Here is a 20,859-nt window from a genome sequence, read left to right on the forward strand (position 1 = left end):
GAGCGAAGCTGCTTTTTGGCCCTGTGTTGGTTGAGTCCACGGATGCCTGGCTGCGTATCTACTCATGAATCTGGTGAATTTGGCGGATCATTTAACTTCTGACTTTGTTAAACAATTATTCTGACCCTTGTTTAAATGGTAAGGAAGACTTTATTCAAGACTACTCTAATGAGGAGTATTGCAATAGCAAAGAGATCAAGTTCAACTCTGACTACAGGACAAGTAGGGATATATAGCCAACAGGCAGAAGGGGGGTGTCCTTGGATAGAAAATTTCTAGGAGCAGACATTAAGGGCATGGGATTGTTGCTAGACTGGCCTAACAGGATTCTTGCTAAAGGTGGGCCCAAGGCCTAGACATCAAAGGTGGGAGTGAAGAACTTGCTTAGATATCCAGGGCGGGGCATCCTCTCTGTTGTACAGAGACGGGCATAGGAGTCTGAGATTGGGACTTAATTCAGAAGAGGGTTCAGAGGAGACAGATAAAAATTTGGTCAAGGAGAGAGTCTTTGCCAACCTCAGTTTCCTTGTCAAGTGGGGACAACAGTGCCACACAATCCATCCACAGGGCTGTCGTGAATTAAAGACACCATGTAAACCCTGCACTGCTGAACAAACTGTGAGCGAGAGCATTATTGTGATGACGTGGCGCCTTCCACATTAAGTAGAACTTACGACACTGCACCGGAGCCGAACTCAGACAGACCCCACGTGCACCTGTTTGAGGAGCCCACTTTTTAAAATTCGAGACAGAGTCTCCCTCTGTCGCCTGGGCTAGAGTGTGGTGGCGTCAGCCTAGCTCACAGCAACCTCAAACTCCTGGGCTCAAGTGACCCTCCTGCTTCAGCCTTCCTGGGTAGCTGGGACTACAGGTGTGCACCACCATACCTGGCTAGTTTTTTCTATTTTTAGTAGAGACAGGGTCTCACTCTTGCTCAGGCTGGTCTCAAACTCCTAACCTCAAGCGAATCCTCCTGCTTTGGCCTCCCAGAGTGCTAGGATTACAGGTGTGAGCCACTGCACCTGGCCAGAGTAGCCCACTGTTCCTCCTCACTCTCTACACCCAATTTTATTCTAGCTTCGTCCTTGGCACTCGTTTAACTCAGCAGCAGTCGGCAGATATGAGGAGGAAGAGGGAGTTGATAGTGAAGAAAGCGGATTTGGAAAGAGGTGCTGCAGAGTCTGCAGATGGGGTCGTGTGTAGAGGGGCCATCAGCCATATCCAGGCCATTGAAGCTGGACTTTCTGTCGAAGAGTTTCTGTGACTCTGACACAGTACTTGCAAGAAGAGATTTGTCTCAGTGAGAGCGAGTTTTCAAGCAGTGGGGAAAAAAGGATTTATTGGGACAACTGGCTAATCTGTTGGGGGATATCAAATTATATTCCTATTTTACATAATAGTTCCAAATAAGGCAAACAAATATTAAATGTGAGAACAAAACCATAAGGAAAGGATAGGTGAATATTTGTATAGGATCTTGAGGAAAGGTTGGGAAGTGTGAGGTTAAAGAGAGAAAAGAAGCTTAGGAAGTTTGATTACTGACAGCTTGCCATTTGCAAAACAGATGCAAATGCCATCTAGTCCAAATGACATATTCTTAAGGTATAAAGAGTGCTTACAAGTTGGGATGTCATAAGAGAAAAACAGTCACAAAAAGAAGACATTCCAAATGGCCAACAAACAGATGGAACAACTCACCACCACAAGTCAGAGAAATGTAAATAAAACCAAAAGATTGAAAACACTTATTCAAAAGACATTGATCAAGAATTTGGGACTCATTGAATCTTAAATTTAGCTGATTAGTTAAAAAAAATTTTTAGGAGTATTACAATACGATTACAATAAAATCCCAATTTAACATTGCATCTAAATTCTAAAACTTTTTTAAAGAAATGCCATTACACAATGTGAGCAATCTAGAATAATATTTTAGAGCTATATTAAACTTTAATGCAAAGATAAAAATGATTCATAATGAACAACTTTATATAAATAAGCATTACTTAAGTCCTTATTCTCAACATTAAGAACCTTAAGGTAAATTTGGGTAGTATAAACTTTGGCCTAGGCTTTTTTTTTTTTTTTTTGAGACAGTCTCACTCTGTTGTCTGGGCTAGAGTGCCATGGCGTCAGCCTAGCTCATAGCAACCTCAAACTCCTGGGCTCAAGCGATCCTCCTGCCTCAGCCTCCCGAGTAGCTGGGACTACAGGCATGTGCCACCATGCCCGGGTAATTTTTTCTATATATTTTTAGTTGGCCAGTTAATTTCTTTCTATTTTTAGTAGAGCCGGGGTCTCGCTCTTGCTCAGGCTGGTCTCGAACTCCTGACCTCGAGAGCAATCCTCCCGCCTCGGCCTCCCAGAATGCTAGGATTACAGGCGTGAGCCACCACTGCACCCAGCCCTGGCCTAGGTTTTTACAGAATAACAATGAATTCCAAAGTAAATGGATGGGGTACTGCCACGTTTGGAAACTTCCATTGGTTCTGACTCCAATGCGGAGGCCGGGCGTGGCAGGAAAAGGTGTTCATGGGAGTGTGAGAACACGCTTCGCCTGGACCCACCCTATGTGCCAGGCCATGGATATTGGTTTATAATCGTGGATTCATTGTTCTGCACTCCTATAAACAGCTGTGTGTGTGCACACGTGTACCCTGTGTGTGTGTGTGCATGTTTGTGTGCCAGCGCGTACTCTTGTCTTAGGAAAAAAAGTCTTGGAGAGTGAAGGCATCAGTGCATTTGAATTTCATGAGTGAAAGGAAAAGGACAGGAAAAGGATGTCAAATGCTGGCTGGAAACCCGGCAGCTGGCCTGGTAGGAACTCCTGGCCCAGAGAAGCCTCCAGCCAAGATAATAAGAGGGACAATTGAGGATCTCTTGTTAGAGATCAACTTTCCCATGGGGCCAAAAGAATGCCAGGGCAGTGAGACAAAAGACACACATCTTAATCCTGACTGTCATTCATAAAACACCCTTTGTCTGTTTAGTACTTGGCTCTGTGGGCCAAGGGCAGGAAAGAACATTAAGGAATTTTTATCAAGTTGTGCTTTCAATGAACTGAGCTTTCTATGAAAGAATCCAAACCAACTTCATTCAGTCGTTGTTGGTTTTTTTTTTTTTTTTTGCCTTTTTTTCCCCAATGGGTTAAGTTTGAGATGCCGTATGGTAAGTGATTCTGCTGAACAGCTCCAGAAAACATTTTTAAAAAATCGATTTTTTTAACTAAGTTCAAACGAGGGGAGGAAGAGAAGAAAATGGGTTGCTTGGTTTTCCCCTGGAGCTTGATAAACACATTAAACATGCGGCTGCACCACAGTGGTACATTCTTGTGGGCGCCAATCACCAGCCCTCCCCCACCCCAGCCAAAGGCCACAAGGGGAGCCGTGCCATTTGCAAGCACTAAGGTAGTCAGTTATTATTGCCAACTGGTAAAAGCCTTTCCCCCTCAGATAAAAAAATAAATTCCTATGCTTCGGTGGGGATTGGGACACTAGAACCAAAGAGAAGGCTCACAGGACAAGCGAATTGCCTTTGGAGGCTTCCTCCCTCTAGATCTCAGCAAAGAAGTTAGGACAGCTGGGCTGTCTCAGGTGAGGGGAAAATAAGGTAGCTGAAGGCGAGGAATGGGCTGCTGGCGTGAGTGCTGCCTAGATATAAACATCTGCTCTTTCATTGCACAAAGGAGCCTCCCAGCTCCCCTCCCCCTTGCTCCTGGGATGCGTGTATGCCTGCTTATTTTGCAACTGTGTTTAGTCATGGAATTTCCAGCGCCACTCGAGTCTGAGGAGGAAGCCCGTGGCCAATGAGTCAGATTTTTAACTCGTGAAAAGGGTTGTTTGATGAGTTTAGAGATGATGCTTCAAGGCACAGTCACAGTTAGTTCCAGTCATTGCAACAGAGGTTGAAGAAGAGGACACTCTGATGATCTGCTCTATTCCCCATCATGGAATTCGGCCTGCTGTCTTCACCCCACCCATTCCCTGCTCCACGGAAACCTCTCTCATTGGCACGAGCAGTCATCCTTCCAAATGTTCGTGCAGAAAAGCCAGGGCCAGGTGAGGTCTCATTAGTTTCAGCTCTTCACGTGCTAGGATTCCTCTTGGTATCTCGGTATCTCTAAGAATATGACTGACCCTCCCTCCCCTGTACACAGTAACCCTAACTAGGATAAGAGGTTACTGTGGAATCTGTGAGGTCTGTGGTCTGTGTCTCTGTGGAATCCGTGAGGTCTGTGGTCAGAGCCGATGGTTCTAATCATTCTACGTGGATGGCAGTCTCAAAATTAAATGGAGAGATAGCTTGATTTTAGAAAGGCGGAGACCCCAATTTTGGCCATTGTGATACAGTGGGTTTGCACAGAGCCTGGAAATGGGTGTTTTGGAAATCTTTCCAGGTGACTATAATTGAAAATTTGTTCAGGTCTAGGTGATATCCTATTAACCTGAATACCTTAATTCATTGCATGAAATGGCAGCAGGAAGAATCTGGTTCCTTAGTGAAAAGGAAAGATGCACAAGCCCCTGTCCAGGGCCCTCAGCGGGAGCCCAGGGCAGGGCTGGCTGCTGCACTGTTCTGTGTTTCCATCTTCCTTTGCTTTGCAATGAATATAACTTGGCCACTGTGTGGGCCAGAGGTGGTGCCGTAGGAGAATGGTTTGGTTCCTGGCACTGTGGTAAGCCAAAAAAATGACCAATAAATAAGTAAATAAATACAGTTCTCATGAGAAATGGGAGAGAAGATAATCTGACCGTAGCTGGCCTGTGAGATCTGCTCACATGATTTCCGCCTGAAGCCCTGACTTAATCTTTCTTCTTCAGCCAGCACGAACCGGCCAGAAGATGACATTGAGACTCCAGGTGTAGATGTGACAACCCCAGCTATAGAAGATGTGACAACCCCAGGTATAGAAGATGTGACAACCCCAGGTATAGAAGATGTGACAACCCCAGGAGCCACTGAAGAGCCCTCTAAGCCTGCTGGCCCCACAACCCCGGTGAGTGTCCTGGGAAGAGAGGCATTTGCTCCATAGGCCTGTGGTCACACGCAAGGGTGTATAGCCTATGTGATACACACTTGTTAGAAAGCACACAAACCCCATTTCCTCTGCTCACAACAATCAACACAGAAGGCTTCTGTGACCAAATATGAGAGGGTTCCTCTCCACCAACAAGCAATAAATTCTGCAACAGACACCAGCTGGGTGTCATCTAATTCGATTCCAACACTATGTACCGGGAGATAGTGCCAGTTCCCACAGGGTGAGGGCTCAGTCCCCAAAACTCCCCACCTGCCTGCCAGACACCAGTCGCAAGTCCAGGCCCCTGACCAACCGGCCGTAAACTGGGGTTCCCAGGACCTCCGTCTTTGGGTTGGGTTAATTTGCTAGAGCGGCCCACAGAACTCGGGGTGACACTCACTCATGCGTACTGGTCTTATCACAAAGGCTGCAGGTGAAGAGGTGCACGTGGCCAGGTCTGGGGGAGGGGCGTGGAGCTTCCATGGTGCACCAGCCTCCAGGAACCTCTCCGTGTGCAGCTATCTGGAAGCTCTCCACACCCAGTCCTTTTGGGGTTTTATGGAGGCTTCATTACATAGGCCTGATTGACAACCACGTAGAAATGGGATTGGCTAAAAAGGGTATGATCTCATACTAATAGACTGAGTGGGGAGACCCAGCAAAGCCTCTCTGTCCAGATTCTTCTTGGCCTCTCTGTGCAGCGTTCTTTCCTCCAGGGTATGGGGCAGGACCCTCTTTGGAATGAGGGTCTTTTGACCCACAATCAGTTTAGAGTCCTGCCTTGCGCAGGTGAAAGGAGGGCAGGGGAAGGTCAGAGAGAGAAAGAGAGAGATTCTGTCTCCTGAGGCCTAAATTGCCCAAATATTATAACAAGGGCACTGGGACTTATGAGCCAGGAACTGGATGAAAACCAACATATATCCTAATATCACAATACTTGATATACTTTCTATATATAATATGTTGTATCTATATATCAAATCAGTGTAAGCCACCATGCCAAGAAATAGTTTTATGCCTCACAACAAAAACCACTGTGAAGTCCTCACTTGACATCAGCAATAGGTTCTTGGAAACTGCAACTTTAAGCAAAATGACATAGAGCAGGTCCTTTTTTTTTGAGACAGAGTCTCGCTTTGTCGCCCAGGCTAGAGTGAGTGCCATGGCATCAACCTAGCTCACAGCAACCTCAGACTCCTGGGCTCAAGCAATCCTCCTGCCTCAGCCTCCCGAGTAGCTGGGACTACAGGCATGCGCCCCCCATAGCCGGCTAATTTTTTCTATATATATTAGTTGGCCAATTAATTTCTTTCTATTTATAGTAGAGACAGGGTCTCGCTCTTGCTCAGGCTGGTTTCGAACTCCTGACCTCGATCTATCTGCTTGCTTCGGTCTCCCAGAGTGCTAGGATTACAGGCATGAGCCACCACGCCCGGCCGAGCAGGTCCTTGAATAAAGTCATTTTGTTATAATGTTCATGAGGAAAAAATCGGTTTCATTTTAAGTCCTATGGCTTAAAGTCACAGTTTCCAAGAATCTACCAACAATGTTAAGTGCGGACTTTCTGTACTTCCCAGTTTCGTCCAGTTAGCAGGTGGCTGGTGTGCCGGTCACAGGTGATTTGAGAAGAGAGGCCAGGGCGTCTGGAACTGGTGAGGAACCAGGTTTTTAAATGTCCAATCTGAATTAAGTGCTGATTAAAAATAAATCTTCTTTATTCATTAAATGAAAGATTCATCGTTCGAATTTAGGATTACTATTGCCATATTTCTATATTATACTAAAACTGCATTTCTTCTAAATTAAAAAACAAAATTTCCAATCTGTTACAGTGCAGTCTTTAATAAAAGTCATCGTGGATGCTGCAGCAGTATCGTTGCTATAAGGGCTTCCAAAAATGTGTCCTTAATTTCTCGCCTCACTGTAGACTGGTGATAAACATGGACCACAACTGGTCTGCAGACCACGCTGGTGTAGACTGTGTAGAATCTCAACTTACATGTCCCTAACCTAATGCATTTTAATGAACTCATACACGGCTACGGCACCTGCCATGGACAAGACAAGATGCCAGGCACTGGGGGGATTAAGGAGGTCCATGAGCCACACCCTCGAAACTTTAGGGGCCTATAATCTCACTGGCAGCAGAACAGAGGCTCCTGCCTGCCTGTGTGACCTCATGTCCCTCTCCTCCCAACCCCTACTGTCTCTGTTTCAGCCATGTCAGCCTTTCTGACCTTTGAACATACACCGAGCTTGTTCCAACTTAGGCTTTTGTTTTCTCTGCCTGGAACACTCCCCAGACCTTTCCATGGCTGACTTTTTCTCATGATTCTGAAGTTTGATATCTCAAAGATGCCTAAAGGAACCTCACCCCCACCTCCATCCACCAGTAGCTACCCTCTAGCCCTGTGGTCAGCAGTCTACTCATCAGATTTGGCCCACCGACTGTTTTTATAAATAAAGTTTTATTAGAACACAGCAATGCGTATTCAGTTGAGAATTGTCTGGCTGATTTCCTACTGTAAGAGCAGAGATGAGTAGTTATGACAGAGCCCCTGTGTCCTGCAATGCGGAAAACGTTTACCATCTGGCCCTTAGGGAAAAGTTTGCCAAATGTTAGTCTAGTCTAGTCTAGACTAGTCTAGCTTATATTTTCTTAAACTCACTTAAAGTCATGTAAAACTACCTTTTGTATTGGTTTACATGTTAAATGTTCATATTCTGCCACCCTGGCCCAGGAGCTAATCTTCAAGAGAGCAGGGAATTTTTATTACTCAAATTCCCAGGACTTGGAGCCATGCTGGGCTCATAGTGGGCACTCAGGAGCATATATTTTTTTATTGTGATAAACACATAACACAAATGAGAATATATTCAAAGGGCCTGGCACAGTAAGCTCTCAATAAAGGTTCACTATTACTCTAATGGGGGAAGAAGGGCAATGAAGGATGATATAGCCTAATACGAACCAAGTGGAAGTGACAGGGAAAAATTCAAGTTCGAGGGAGGGAAAGAACTAAAGTCTAGTGATCCAGTTTTTTTCAGAATGATTAAGACCCCAGGAAGTCAGCATGCTGAACATTTGGCATTCATCTCTGGAGCAGACTTGATTTTATTCCTGTCCTTTCACCCTTTCTGTTTGTTTGTTTTCTTGTTTCCACTTCACTTTATGCAATCATGAAATTTATGTATTTATGCTACCTTACATCTTTTTCTGTTAGAAAACAGAGAATATGTTTTAAAACAGTAGGCTTTATCTTCTCCTTTTCCTCATCTACATCTCCAATAGATGGCAACGAGTGCAAAGAGTACAGCGAGCCCTGACATCGAGGATCTGCCAACCCTGGAAAGCACGGTCCCTGCCAAAGAAGAGAGCCAGAGCACCACAGTCCCCAATGTGGCGACCAGCCGCTCCACAGGTAAGGAAACCAGTTACTCCAATAGGGGTTCATCTAATTTTGCATAACCAGTGCATTCCATGAGCAAATATAATAATCAACTGGACACATATTGGAATGCAAGAGTGAATTCTGAACCAAGCTTTTATGTGGTAGGTTTAGAATTCGATTTGTTGAGTTGCTAAATCAAAATTGACTCATTAGGTTGCTGAAGATCTCTTTCTACCTTGAATGATAACTAGTGATAATGCCCCCACACGTGAGTCGGGTAGCGACTGAGGTTGCGTTGCTGACCCTAAACTGATGTAATGTTTTTTTATTGTTTGGTTTTTTTTTTTTTTAAGACAGAGTCTCGCTTTGTTGCCCAGGCTAGAGTGAGTGCTGTGGCATCAGCCTAGCTCACAGCAACCTCAAACTCCTGGACTCAACCAATCCTACTGCCTCAGCCTCCTGAGTAACTGGGACTACAGGCATGCACCACCATGCCCAGCTAATTATTTCTATATATATTAGTTGGCCAATTAATTTCTTTCTATTTATAGTAGAGACAGGGTCTCACTCTTGCTCAGGCTGGTTTCGAACTCCTGACCTAGAGCAATCCGCCCACCTAGGCCTCCCAGAGTGCTAGGATTATAAACATGAGTCACCTCGCCTGCCTAAACTGATGTAATGCTACATTAAGAACTTTGTGTTGACACCTAGGAGCACAAAACTCAGCCAGCCTATGTAAATCTTAATAGATTCTATACTAATATAATAGTTAGCATCTTATATTGGATTCGTGTCTGCACACATGAAGCAAGAATCTGTTCTAAACCTGCTCTACCAGGACTTGGGGTTGTCCTTGTGACTCATAGTTGGCACCTCCACAGTGTGAATGGAATACCTCGGAGAGAAACTTCAGAGGAGGCCTTTGGGGCTCTGCTCTTCTTATTAATATATTTAGACCATCACTGATGACAATGAGGAAGGCTCCTTGTCAATTTAGCCATGGAAAGAGAGCACTTCCTGTTTGTAGAGATTTCTTAAGGGAAGTTAAGTCGTTTGGGCTTTTTAAAAAATATGCCCTATTTTATAGTGGTAGTGGGGGAGAAAAAGAGCAAATTCTCCAGTAACTTCAACGAGTGCTTGCTAACTTGATAAATTTTACGTAGATCATTTTATCTAGGTAGGTCTTATGTTTCCATCTCTAAAATGAAAGTAAATATAAAGATCGTGCCTAAAGCAGTCCTTCATCTGAACACCTAGAAAGTTATTCTTTATTGTTGAATATGCATTTCCAGGTCCAACCACTAATCTGGTTTTAAAAACTGTAGCACTTCTGAGGATTTAAAAAATACTTTATATTTATACCCTTATATTCATAGCAGCATTATTCACGACAGCTAAAGTATGGAAGCCACCCAAGTGACCATAGATGGATGAATGGATAAGCAAAATGTGGTCTCTACATACAGTGGAATATTATTCGGCCTTAAAAAAGAAAAAATGCTGACACTTGATACAGCATGGGTGACCCCTGAAGGCATGTTAAATGATATAAACCAATCACAAAAAGACAAGTACTGGATTATTCCACTTAGATGAGGAATGTAGAGTAGTGAAATTCATGGAGACAGAAAGTAGAATGGTGGTTGCCAGGGGCTGGGTGAAGAGAAGAATGAAACACTGCTAATTAATGGATACAGAGTTTCAGCTTTGTAAGATGAAAAGAGTTCTGGAGGTAGACAGTGGTGATGGTTGCACATCAATATAAATGTAATTAATACCACTGAACTGTACACATAAAAATGGTTAACTTGTAAATTTTATGCTATATGTATTTTAGCACAGTTTTTTAAAACTTTATAAAGTGCTTTCAAATAAAACCTAAAGCTTGCTCCAAGCTGTTAAAGCAATGATTTTTTTTTTTTTTTTGAGACAGAGTCTCGCTTTGTTGCCAAAGGCTAGAGTGAGTGCCTTGGCATCAGCCTAGCTCACAGCAACCTCAAACTCCTGGGCTCAAGCAATCCTACTGCCTCAGCCTCCCGAGTAGCTGGGACTACAGGCATGAGCCGCCATCCCTGGCTAATTTTTTTCTATATATATTAGTTGGCCAATTAATTTCTTTCTATTTATAGTAGAGACAGGGTCTCGCTTTTGCTCAGGCTGGTTTTGAACTCCTGACCTCGAGCAATCCGCCCGCCTCGGCCTCCCAGAGTGCTCGGATTACAGTGAAAGCAATGATTAACATTTAAACACCAGAGAAAACCAAGTATGGCTAAGTGAGAAAAGAACAATTAGTATGTGATCGTTGGAAAGCATTTCAAAATTTTGGAGAAGAAATGTTCATTTGTAACATGGGTTGATGGCAAATTAGCAGCAGAAAACGGAGACTTCCACATTGAATATTCTGCCATAGCAGGATACCTCTCCTCTCTGCCTGAAAAAAAAAAACAACCAAATTCTCCATTGCCTTGGGAAATAACTCATTTTTACTTTCCCTTCCTGTCCCCTGCCCCACCCTGTCCCCAAAATTGTGACGTGGGCACATTTCCACTTCACATATCATTATCCCAAGATGTTTTTGCATGAGCTAAAATGTCATTATAAGCGCTTAGTTTTAAGAGGTAATTTTATTAGGGCAGCAGATGTTCAGTTTTCCCATGAAACGCCCAAGTGCAATGATGTTCACACGTAGGACACAGTCACAGTAATTGGGAGGGAACTGAGGAACACGGGACTAATAAGCACTAATTTAGAATCTTCCACAAACATATTTTACTTTGGTAATATATTTTCTACCCGATGCTGTGTTGAGTGATATTAATGGTATGGTATGAGCCTGGAATAGCCAAGTTAGGATGTGATAGGCAAATGATTGGCTTATCTCTGCAGAGAGTTGACTTCCGAGGATGACATTTTGGGACTTGATTCGGTGACACCTTTGTTCTGAAGGCTCAAACCTGGCAATTGCGACCTTCTTCTATAGAGGGGGTAGCACAGGCAGCGTCAGCTCTGTACGAATGCTTCAGAGCTAGGGGCTCGGCTTGTATGGGGAGGACTGGTTTCTGGGACCCATACTCTGGGGCCATCTTGAAGAGCCACCGTGTTTTGGGGACAGCCTTGGTACAAAGGGGGAGATCGTTTATTTCAAACCCAACCGTAGAGAAAGCATTATCTTTTAGGTGATGGCCGATAGTTTTACCTTTGATTAGGAAAGGTATCTGGGGTATTTTGCAAGCTGTGAACTAAGAATCCAGGGAAGAGCTTGATTATTTAATTCTCTCCAATTTCTCATTAAATCAAGGCAGCTTGACTTTTTCTCCATCTGCAAATGAGGTAAACAGTCACCACCCAGAGGAGTTCAAGACTCAGTATATAAAGAGGTCAATAGGAGAACTAAAACACCTCTATTTTAAAACTAAGTTATTGTGTAAAATTATCAAAAAGAAACTCACAACGGAGAATATTGACATTGTAACTCTTACGTGAAGTTTGAATGCAGATAGAAATCGTCAAATAACAGGTACATAAATACAAAGGATGTAATCTCTCATTAAACTCAGCTGGGCATAATCTGATTTTACTACCAAAGAAGCAGGAAATTGGTGTCACAAGACGAATCACAGTCTTGGTCACATCTTCCCAACCAGAGTATTACTCTCAAAATGAGTCAGAGACCTCGTCACAGTCTGCAAGTTTTCCAGTCTTGACATTGGGTGGACCAAGATCCACACCTGGATTCTTCTGCTACCTTCACCTCTGAAACTTTCTGACCATTTAAGATCTCTGTGGTTTAGTTTTTTTGACTTTGCTTTCTAAATTGGACAAGCAAAAGTAGCATTCACAAAAGTACTACAAACCCAGAAGTGTGAAAAAGGATTCATAAATTTGATCATTATTAGTTACAAAGAGTTACAAAGGCAGGATCATGTCAGAGCTTGCTTAAAAATCCCCTGATCCAGTTTATTTAAGAAATTATCCTCTTTGCTTATGTTTTGCTACTTTCCACTTATGGTAAATTCACCTTTTGCCAATTATTAAATTGTAGTTATTAAATCCTAATAATTCTATCTTATTATATCTCTTTACAGATAAAGTGGGTGGAGAGACACGGGTAACAGTTGACAAAGGTAGGCAAGATTTTGGTATCAACATATTCCTATGGGAGTTAAGAAAAAGTGTCTTTGAACCTAATCTTTGGGATGAATTACATTCTTTCTTGGATTGTGGTCAACCAGAGCAGAATAAAGAAACTTTCCAAGAACAGATTTCAATTTTTTTTCTTAAAGAGAGAAAAAGGAATTCCTCGTATTTGAAAATAAGCAAACCATAAATGATTATGTTCAGTTAGTGACAGCTATGGTTATGACAGAATGATATCATGTCACAATGTAAGAATGAAAATACAGCCAATTTAATAGCTGTTCACAAATGCTACCCAGTAATTAATAGTGAAGCCAGTGTGAGATTATGCTTGATAGATTCTGAGACGCAGAACTCACACCATTCATAAGATAGGATTAGAATAGCCCAGAGTCTCTCCTCTTGTAAATCAACTTCCACTGGAGAGGGGAGGGTCCTTCTGCCATTGCTCTAACACCCCTCCTTTGCGTGCCTGCCTGACACACCAGGTGCTAATTCAAGGAATTTCTTAACTTCTTGCTTCTTTCTAGAAAGAGAAACAGTAACTTTTGTGAATTAGGCTGTAACTACTTTATAACTAACATGTCCTGCCTATCATCTGTCAGCTGCAAGGTACTCTGGTGAGTCCCCACTTGAGAGCTTCATCAAACCTTAACAGATTTCACTGGCATGGCTCTGGGGTGGGCATCCAGTTTTTTGAAAATGTGCTCAGCTAGCAAGGCACAAGTCCATGCATGCATCTGTGACAGAGTTATAGTTCTGTGGCTTCATGTCAGTTACCTTACAGTTACTGTGTTGCCAAAAATATATATATCTACCCTAGACTAGACGTAGTATTTTTTTGTGTAGTTGGATTTCCTAATACTGGTATTTGTCATCCCCAAAGAAAGTGTGTTGTTGTTTTTTTTATTTTTTTTAAAGTCTTCTACTTCAAGTTCTCCCCACAAAAAAAAAAAAAGAAAGAAAGAAAGAAAGAAAGTATATTTGGAAATAAATTCAGCTACAAAGTTCATTTTAAAAAAATTAAGCATTATTTACTATGTACAGCAGGGCAGTGGCATTGTTTGTATATACCATGTTTTATTGTGGGTGTGTGTTCTATCTGGGGTTCATGCTTTTTTTCCCCCCTCTCATTCAGATGGTTTGACAACAGTGACCCTGGTTGGAATCATAGTTGGGGTCTTACTAGCCATTGGCGTCCTTGGCGGGATCATCATTGTAGTTATGAGAAAAATGTCGGGAAGATACTCGTAAGTAAACAGCTTATACTCACGTGATAGGTAAACAAAGGCGGTTGTGTCTAGAGCTCAAACCCTTTTTTTATTGTTATTTACTTATTTATTTATTTCCAGCATATTATGGAGGTACAAATGTTAAGGTTACGTATGTTGCCCTTGCACTCCCTGCCCCTTCAAGTCAGAGCTTCAAGCATGTCCATCCCCCCCAGTTGGTGCGCATTGCACTCATTATGTGTGTATATACCCATCCCCCCACACCTGCCCAACACCCGATAGATGTTATTCCTCTATGTCCACTTAGGTGTTGATCAGTTAATACCAATTTGCTGGTGAGTACATGTGGTGCTTATTTTTCCATTCTTGGGATACTTCACTTAATAGAATGGATTCCAGTAGAGCTCAAACCTTTGAACTAACAGAAATCTCTAATATATAAAGGTCATGTTAAGTCCCTTACCTCCACAAGTACTACCTACATCTGGCATTTCCCCAGAACTAAATAAACATCTACTTAGGCTATATATGTTTCAAAGAAAAAAAGAGTGGCTCTTAAGTTGATGCCTATTGAGATCTGAACAAATTTGGTCTCTTGTCGTATTTTTCCAACTAATTGAACTTGAAAGAAAGCCCAGACCAAGTTTTAACGTGGCCCCTGCTCATCCCCGCCCCCTTTAGAAGTAGGTAGCTGGTTTCTGGGAAAGCACCTGTCACCAAGCCAGCGACATTCTAATGAGGAATCCCACTGGTGATGGGGACTTTTCACGTAGATCCCTCCTTCTATTCCTTCCCTGCATGCACCTGCTTGAGTAGTTACGCATGCCCAGCTTTGACCGTAGATGGGGGAAGGAATTCTTTCTCTTTATTAAACTTCCTTAAGAATTCAGAATATTCAAACTCATGGCCAGAGGAAAACTTATTCCTGTTGGGGAGATGATATGTGATGGGGGAGGGGAAAGGACTAATGATATGCAACTGGGGGGCTGAGGGACAAGATGATACAGCTGCACATCTAGCGTGTTTGGAAACTGGGAATCTGACCCTGGCTATATAAGGACTAGGCAGCATGAAGGAGGGATGAGGGGGCGAGGAGAAGATCACCAGGTGCCAACACTAGAAGGCTTAGAGCAGCGGTCCCCAACCTTTTTGGCACCAGGGACTGTTTTCACGAAAGATAATTTTTCCACAGACTGGGGGTGGGGGCTGTGGGGGGGATAGTTTCGGGATGATTCAAGCACATTACATTTATTATGCATTCTATTGATATTATTATTACATTATTAATATATAATGAAATAATTATATAACTCACCACAGGTTGGGGACCCCTGGCTTAGAGACTAGGATGATAGGAACAATGACTCACAGGTTGTTATTCACAATGCCAGTAAAAGAAGTGACAGTCACCTTTCTTTGTTTTCACAGACCCTAAGAGGTGAAGGATCGTGCCCTACTACCAACAGGCATTAAAAAGAGAATGTCTGACTTCCTCCCCGCCCCTGTCCTAAGCTTGTGGGAGAAGATGACCCATGGAACGCCTGCCCACCCCACTCAAAATCCATGGCGATCCCTCCCCTTGCGTCACGTAACCGAAGGAAAGGCAGCTCACCAGACGTGGCTCCTCTAAGCATTTGCCTTTTGACAACTTTATTGAATACAAATTTTATAAAAGATGATTTAAAAGACAAATTGCCTAGAAAACAGAGCAGAACTATGTGAACTGACTTGCAACTAAGACATCATCCCTGTTGATGTTAGAAACTGTAACCGCATGTCTTCGTTCTGACCATTCTGTTATTGTTAAAATGCAAAGGGATCTGGAAATATTTATATCAATGGGGTCCTTGGATCCAGCGCTACGTCAGCAAATGGCACCAACATTTTGCAATTGCTGATCTGTTGAAACGTACACGTTCTACTCTAGTTTGGTCTGGTTGTTTTTTGTTTTTTTAAAAAAAAGCTTGATCTGGTGTGAATAATCAGGTTGAAAAATCTAAACTTGGGTCATAGGCGATGAGCAACTACCTTTTAGCCGGTCCAGATACATCATTTCAAAGACATCCATTAGATAGATTATAAACAGGAAATATATACTTTGGAGAAGACTCTCTGTTTCTCATAAGGGCCCCAGGCTGCCTCTAGGCCTGCTTTGCCTAAAGCCTTCTCCGTGATGACTTGATGACTCCAAGGTTTCCTCCCAGCTGCCCCCCTCCGCTTCACTCAGAAGACGGGTCCCCAGAGTTAAGGGGGGCAGCCTCGCCTCTTCCCTGTGACACAGATCCTCTGGAGTGGCCGCTGTACTCTGGAACGTGGGGATCTCAGGGCTCCGGATGCCAAGGAAGCTGCTGGATGTCTCGTGGCGCTGGAGACTCAAGTGTTCCAGAAACCAAGAACCATGTTGGCCTCCAAACAGAAAGAAACCCTACATGGACCTCTGGCGTGGGAGACAGCCAGTTTTCTAACATTTGCTCTCTGCCTCAGAGGAAAGATGTGGGGAGGAAAAAAAATCATCTTGTACAATATTAATATTTTTTTTTTTTTTTTTTTTTTTTTTTTGAGACAGAGTCTCGCTTTGTTGCCCAGGCTAGAATGAGTGCCATGGCATCAGCCTAGCTCACAGCAACCTCAAACTCCTGGGCTCAAGCGATCCTTCTGCCTCAGCCTCCCAAGTGGCTGGGACTACAGGCATGCGCCACCATGCCCGGCTAATTTTTTCTATATATATTATTTGGCCAATTAATTTCTTTCTATTTATAGTAGAGACAGGGGTCTCACTCTTGCTCAGGCTGGTTTCGAACTCCTGACCTCGAGCAATCCGCCCGCCTCGGCCTCCCAGAGAGCTAGGATTACAGGCGTGAGCCACCGCGCCCGGCCAATATTAATATTTTTTAAGTAGCTCAATTTAAAGACTTGATATAAAAATAGATGTCCCTGGTCTTCGAGATGTAAGCACAAATTTCTGTAGGTCGTCCCGTTAAGAAGATCAAAAGAAAGGAGCCCAAGAGGCCGTTCTGTCTCTGCCCCTTCTCGTCTCATAGATCTTTTGAATTCTTTTTCCTAAACAAAAAGTTTTTAGGCCGAGCAGATGCTCTGTCGTGATTGCGGTTGTGCAATTCTGATATCCTCTACACTTGTGAGAGTTCATAAAACAGGAAAGAGTAAACCATCAGTCGGAAGCACGGCCCATTCCTCCCATATTTCACAGTACTGTGTGGATGTTATTTTAAACAGTGTGTCTGTGTGTTCCCCAAATCCAGCTGTGTGTTCCGCACCGGCCCGGGTTCCATGTTTGAACATCAGTTGATTGAGAGAAGGGAAGTTAGACAAGCTGTTTGAGGTTTGAATAACTCAGTTTAATTGTTCAGATTCCTGAACAGGAGTTAGGAATAATGTCATTTCTTCTTTCTTATCCTCCTCCCCCAAACCCCCTGTGAAAAATAGCAGCCAACCCCAAGTCATACACTGGACCCAGTGCCTGCTGGGACAGGACTGTGGGTTTCTTGTTCACACCTGTGTTGGTGCTCGATGCAGTGTAGACATGTTTTCAAATAAAACATGATTGTGTACAACAATGAGTCAGACCTTTGATTGCAAATCAAGTCATGTCTGGGTCACACTTAGGAACATCTCCAGATAAGATTACAACTTATATAAACATCTGGCTGTGGACTTGATCAGGAGTAGATTATAAACGGTCACGGGAAGTTCATCCACAGGAAAGAAATGCAACTACTGTACCTTGCAGCCAGGTAGAGAGGTGCAGGTCATTCCTGCCTTACCCACAGGAATGGGGTGGGATGATAGGGGGCACTGTGGTTGGAGCTGCTTTTGCTCTCTCCGATCCTAGAGGGTTAACAAGGTTTTGCCTGACTTAATTTCTCTGCAGGAGAGAGTAGAGCCAAGAGAGCAAACAGTTTCATCTCGCCCTTATCAGTCCTTCCCAGCTACCTGACCTCAGGTGTGCAGGGCTTGGCTCCCAAAGAACAGGAAGTAGTAGCCCCTGGGCGGGGCCTCCAACTGCCTTCAGGCCTGGGCAGCATCTCACCCCAGAGTCCCTGTTGTGGGGACTCCCGCTGCCCCTTGCTCATCTTACTGTGCTTGGAGACTGCCCTGGCCCGGCTGCTTAGCAGGTGTGAGTGCACCTCCCCCCGTACCTGCACTGCTCCCTGAGGATTCCAGTATCCTGCCGTGGGTCCCCTCCCCGCCAACCCTGTCCCCACTTGTAAAGGAGCTAGGAGCAGGCGAGCAGTTAGCATCATGCCTTCCTCAAAATAGTTTTGTTAAATCAGGAATGTTGACGGTGCCCGATGTCAGGAATCCCAGGTGCCTATTTCACTAGCAGAAAAGAGCATAGTTCCGGTCCCATTCTGCTACTTTACAGCTATAACCTCTCAGGCAAGGCATTGAGCATCTTTGGGCTCCGGTTTCTTCCAAGAGCTTCCATGAGATTGTTCAGAAAGCATCCCTTTGCTAGCAGAAAACCAGCCCTGTCTACGTGGTCTCACACACCGAAAGACAGCGGGGCCTTCATATGTGTCAAGTGTAAATTTACATCCATCACACACGCCCCCAGGAGATGACTGGAAACTGATGGAGCTGCCAGGAGTCCTGGAAGTCTAAGGAAACAACTCTATCCTCTCCCATCACAGACATCCGGGACACGCAGTGCTGGAGTTAACTCCTGCATTATATTAAAGCCTTGGGTTTTTTTGTTTGTTTGTTTGTTTGTTTTTGAGACAGAGTCTCCCTTTGTTGCCCAGGCTAGAGTAAATGTCGTGGTGTCAGCCTAGCTTACAGCAACCTCAATCTCCTGGGCTCAAGCAATCCTGCCTCAGCCTCCCAAGCAGCTGGGACTACAGGCATGGGCCACCATGCCCGGCTAATTTTTTCTATGTATATTAGTTGGCCAATTAATTTCTTTCTATTTATAGTAGAGACAGGGGTCTCACTCTTGCTCAGGCTGGTTTCGAACTCCTGACCTGGAGCAATCCTCCCGCCTCGGCCTCCCAGAGTGCTAGGATTACAGGCGTGAGCCACTGCACCCGGCCTAAAGCCTTGTTTTTAATCTTTACTTTTTTTTTTTTTTTTTTTGAGACAGAGTGCTAGGATTACAGGCGTGAGCCACCACGCCCGGCCTTAATCTTTACTTTTTTTCTTCCAACCCGGGAGGACCAACTAACACCCAGGGCTTAGTTCTGCTTCATGTGCCCCGGGATCAGCTTTAGCGAACAGGGAAAGAACAAGTAACTTAATCCCCTGCTGTCTTCATTTTTATTTTAATTTGTATTTATTTCGTATTCAGGGCATGAAGCTGCTTGTGACATGCTTCCATGGGGAATGATGTATATTCTGATGCTAAAACTTTTTTTTTTTTTGCTAATTATAAGCCCACTGAAAGTGAGGGAAGAATCTCCCCAAAGTATAGCTGGGTGTTAACACACATACACCAACGCAGAGCCGCCCACTTGCATATGTGCTGGGGAACTTGTCCCCGGAGACTGCAGTCCTCTCGACTCTTCCTGAAGCTCAGAGTCAGGTTGGGGAGTGCATAGTGGATCCTCGCTTTTTCAATTCAGTAAACGTAAACGATGTGACTGGTTATTGGTCAATGGTGTAGACTGGATTTGAAATCACACCCACTGCTGTGAGGGGTGGGTTTTTGGCCTGTGGGCCCAACTTACAGATGTATGTCCAGAGCAGGCAAAGGGCCAGCGTGGACCCATCACACTTTTTCTCTATCTGGGATCTTTTTGTTTTTGTTTTTATTTTTTGAGACAGAGTCTCGCTTTATTGTCCAGGCTAGAGTGAGTGCCATGGAGTCAGCCTAGCTCACAGCAACCTCAGACTCTTGGGCTCAGGCAATCCGTCTGCCTCAGCCTCCCAGGTAGCTGGGACTACAGGCATGTGCCACCATGCCCAGCTAATTTTTTCTATATATATTAATTGGCCAATTAATTTCTATTTATAGTAGAGACAGGGTCTCGCTCTTGCTCAGGCTGGTTTCGAACTCCTGACCTTGAGCAATCCACCCGCCATGGCCTCCCAGAGTGCTAGGATTACAGGCATGAGCCACCGCGCCCGGCCTGGGATCCCTTTTTATCAGACGCCGACTCCCAGCACCGTGTGTCCTATTTCTGCATTCGAGGCCCCGGGCCATGGCATGGACAGTCCTGTGCTGATTCTGAGACTGTCCCCCTCCATTTGTGTCTTTCCTCCATCCTTCTCTGCTCTTGCCTCACCCTCACACTGAGGCGAGTCTCTGGGGAAGGACTTACCTGCCAGTCACAGAGGGATGACCAGCAAGTGTTTCTGAAGTGGCGGTCACCCCCACATGTGGCTACAGAAACTAAACTGAAACCGCACATGTATGGTGCCTCGTGTATAGCCTCAGGAAGGGACGAGAATGTTCTGACCCAAGGGAAAGGTTGGACTCTTCCTTTCGCTCCCCAGCACATGGGTGAGGCTGGAGCTAGGGATGGCCAGGGTTGGCAGCAAGTGCATGTGAGGTGTGAATGCTTGTCCAGCAAGATCCAGGAAAAAAACACACTGCCTTGAGTGCACAAGTATCTGGACTGCTGAAGAGCTCTCGTGGGACAAGAATAACCTGCTCATTTATTCATTCAACAAACAGTTATTGTCAGGCCCATCCTAGATGCTAGGGAGATATAACGAATGAAAACAACAAAAAAATCTCCGCGCCATGTGGAGCCTGCACTCCAGTGCTGGAGACAGACTGGGTGCAAAATAAATCAATCATAGGATATGTGGGAAATGAGAGGGCGGTAGAGGCAGTGCAGGGAACAGCAGGAGGACGTGCAGGGCTGCTGGAGCGGCAGCGGTGAGTCCGGAGGTCAGAGAACGCCTGTCTGAGATTTGAGCGAAGGTGAAGAGGCGGGGGAGGGTGCCAGATGGTATCAGGGGGAAAGCATTCTTGGCAAAAGGCACAGCAAAGGCACGAGGCAAGAGCACCCCGGGCACACTTGGGGGGGGTGCAGAGAAGCTCAGAAGGCGGGGACCAAGTCAGCATGGGGGACGATGGCAGGGGGTGAAGTCACAGAGGTGGGGGCCCTTGGCC

At 44.5% G+C, this 20,859-nt stretch overlaps 1 protein-coding gene across 3 annotated transcripts in view; it reads left to right on the forward strand.

Moving 5' to 3' along the window:
- PDPN (podoplanin) overlaps window positions 1-16,312 on the forward strand; it is a 28,438-nt gene extending 12,126 nt beyond the window's left edge. Inside the window, exons 2-6 of one of the 3 annotated variants that reach the window (XM_020285501.2) lie at window positions 4,821-4,996; window positions 8,313-8,442; window positions 12,498-12,536; window positions 13,688-13,799; window positions 15,210-16,312. In XM_020285501.2, the coding sequence (XP_020141090.2) occupies window positions 4,821-4,996; window positions 8,313-8,442; window positions 12,498-12,536; window positions 13,688-13,799; window positions 15,210-15,216 (464 nt within the window). In that variant the 3' untranslated portion in view covers window positions 15,217-16,312. Of the gene's footprint in view, window positions 1-3,099; window positions 4,059-4,820; window positions 4,997-8,312; window positions 8,443-12,497; window positions 13,481-13,687; window positions 13,800-15,209 lie in introns of those variants that run through there. The other 2 variants (XM_075994175.1, XM_075994182.1) reach the window with 2 other exon arrangements.
- The last annotated feature ends 4,547 nt before the right edge of the window (window positions 16,313-20,859 follow it).

This window comes from Microcebus murinus, chromosome 2, assembly GCF_040939455.1.
Source record: "Microcebus murinus isolate Inina chromosome 2, M.murinus_Inina_mat1.0, whole genome shotgun sequence".
NCBI lineage: Eukaryota > Metazoa > Chordata > Mammalia > Primates > Cheirogaleidae > Microcebus > Microcebus murinus.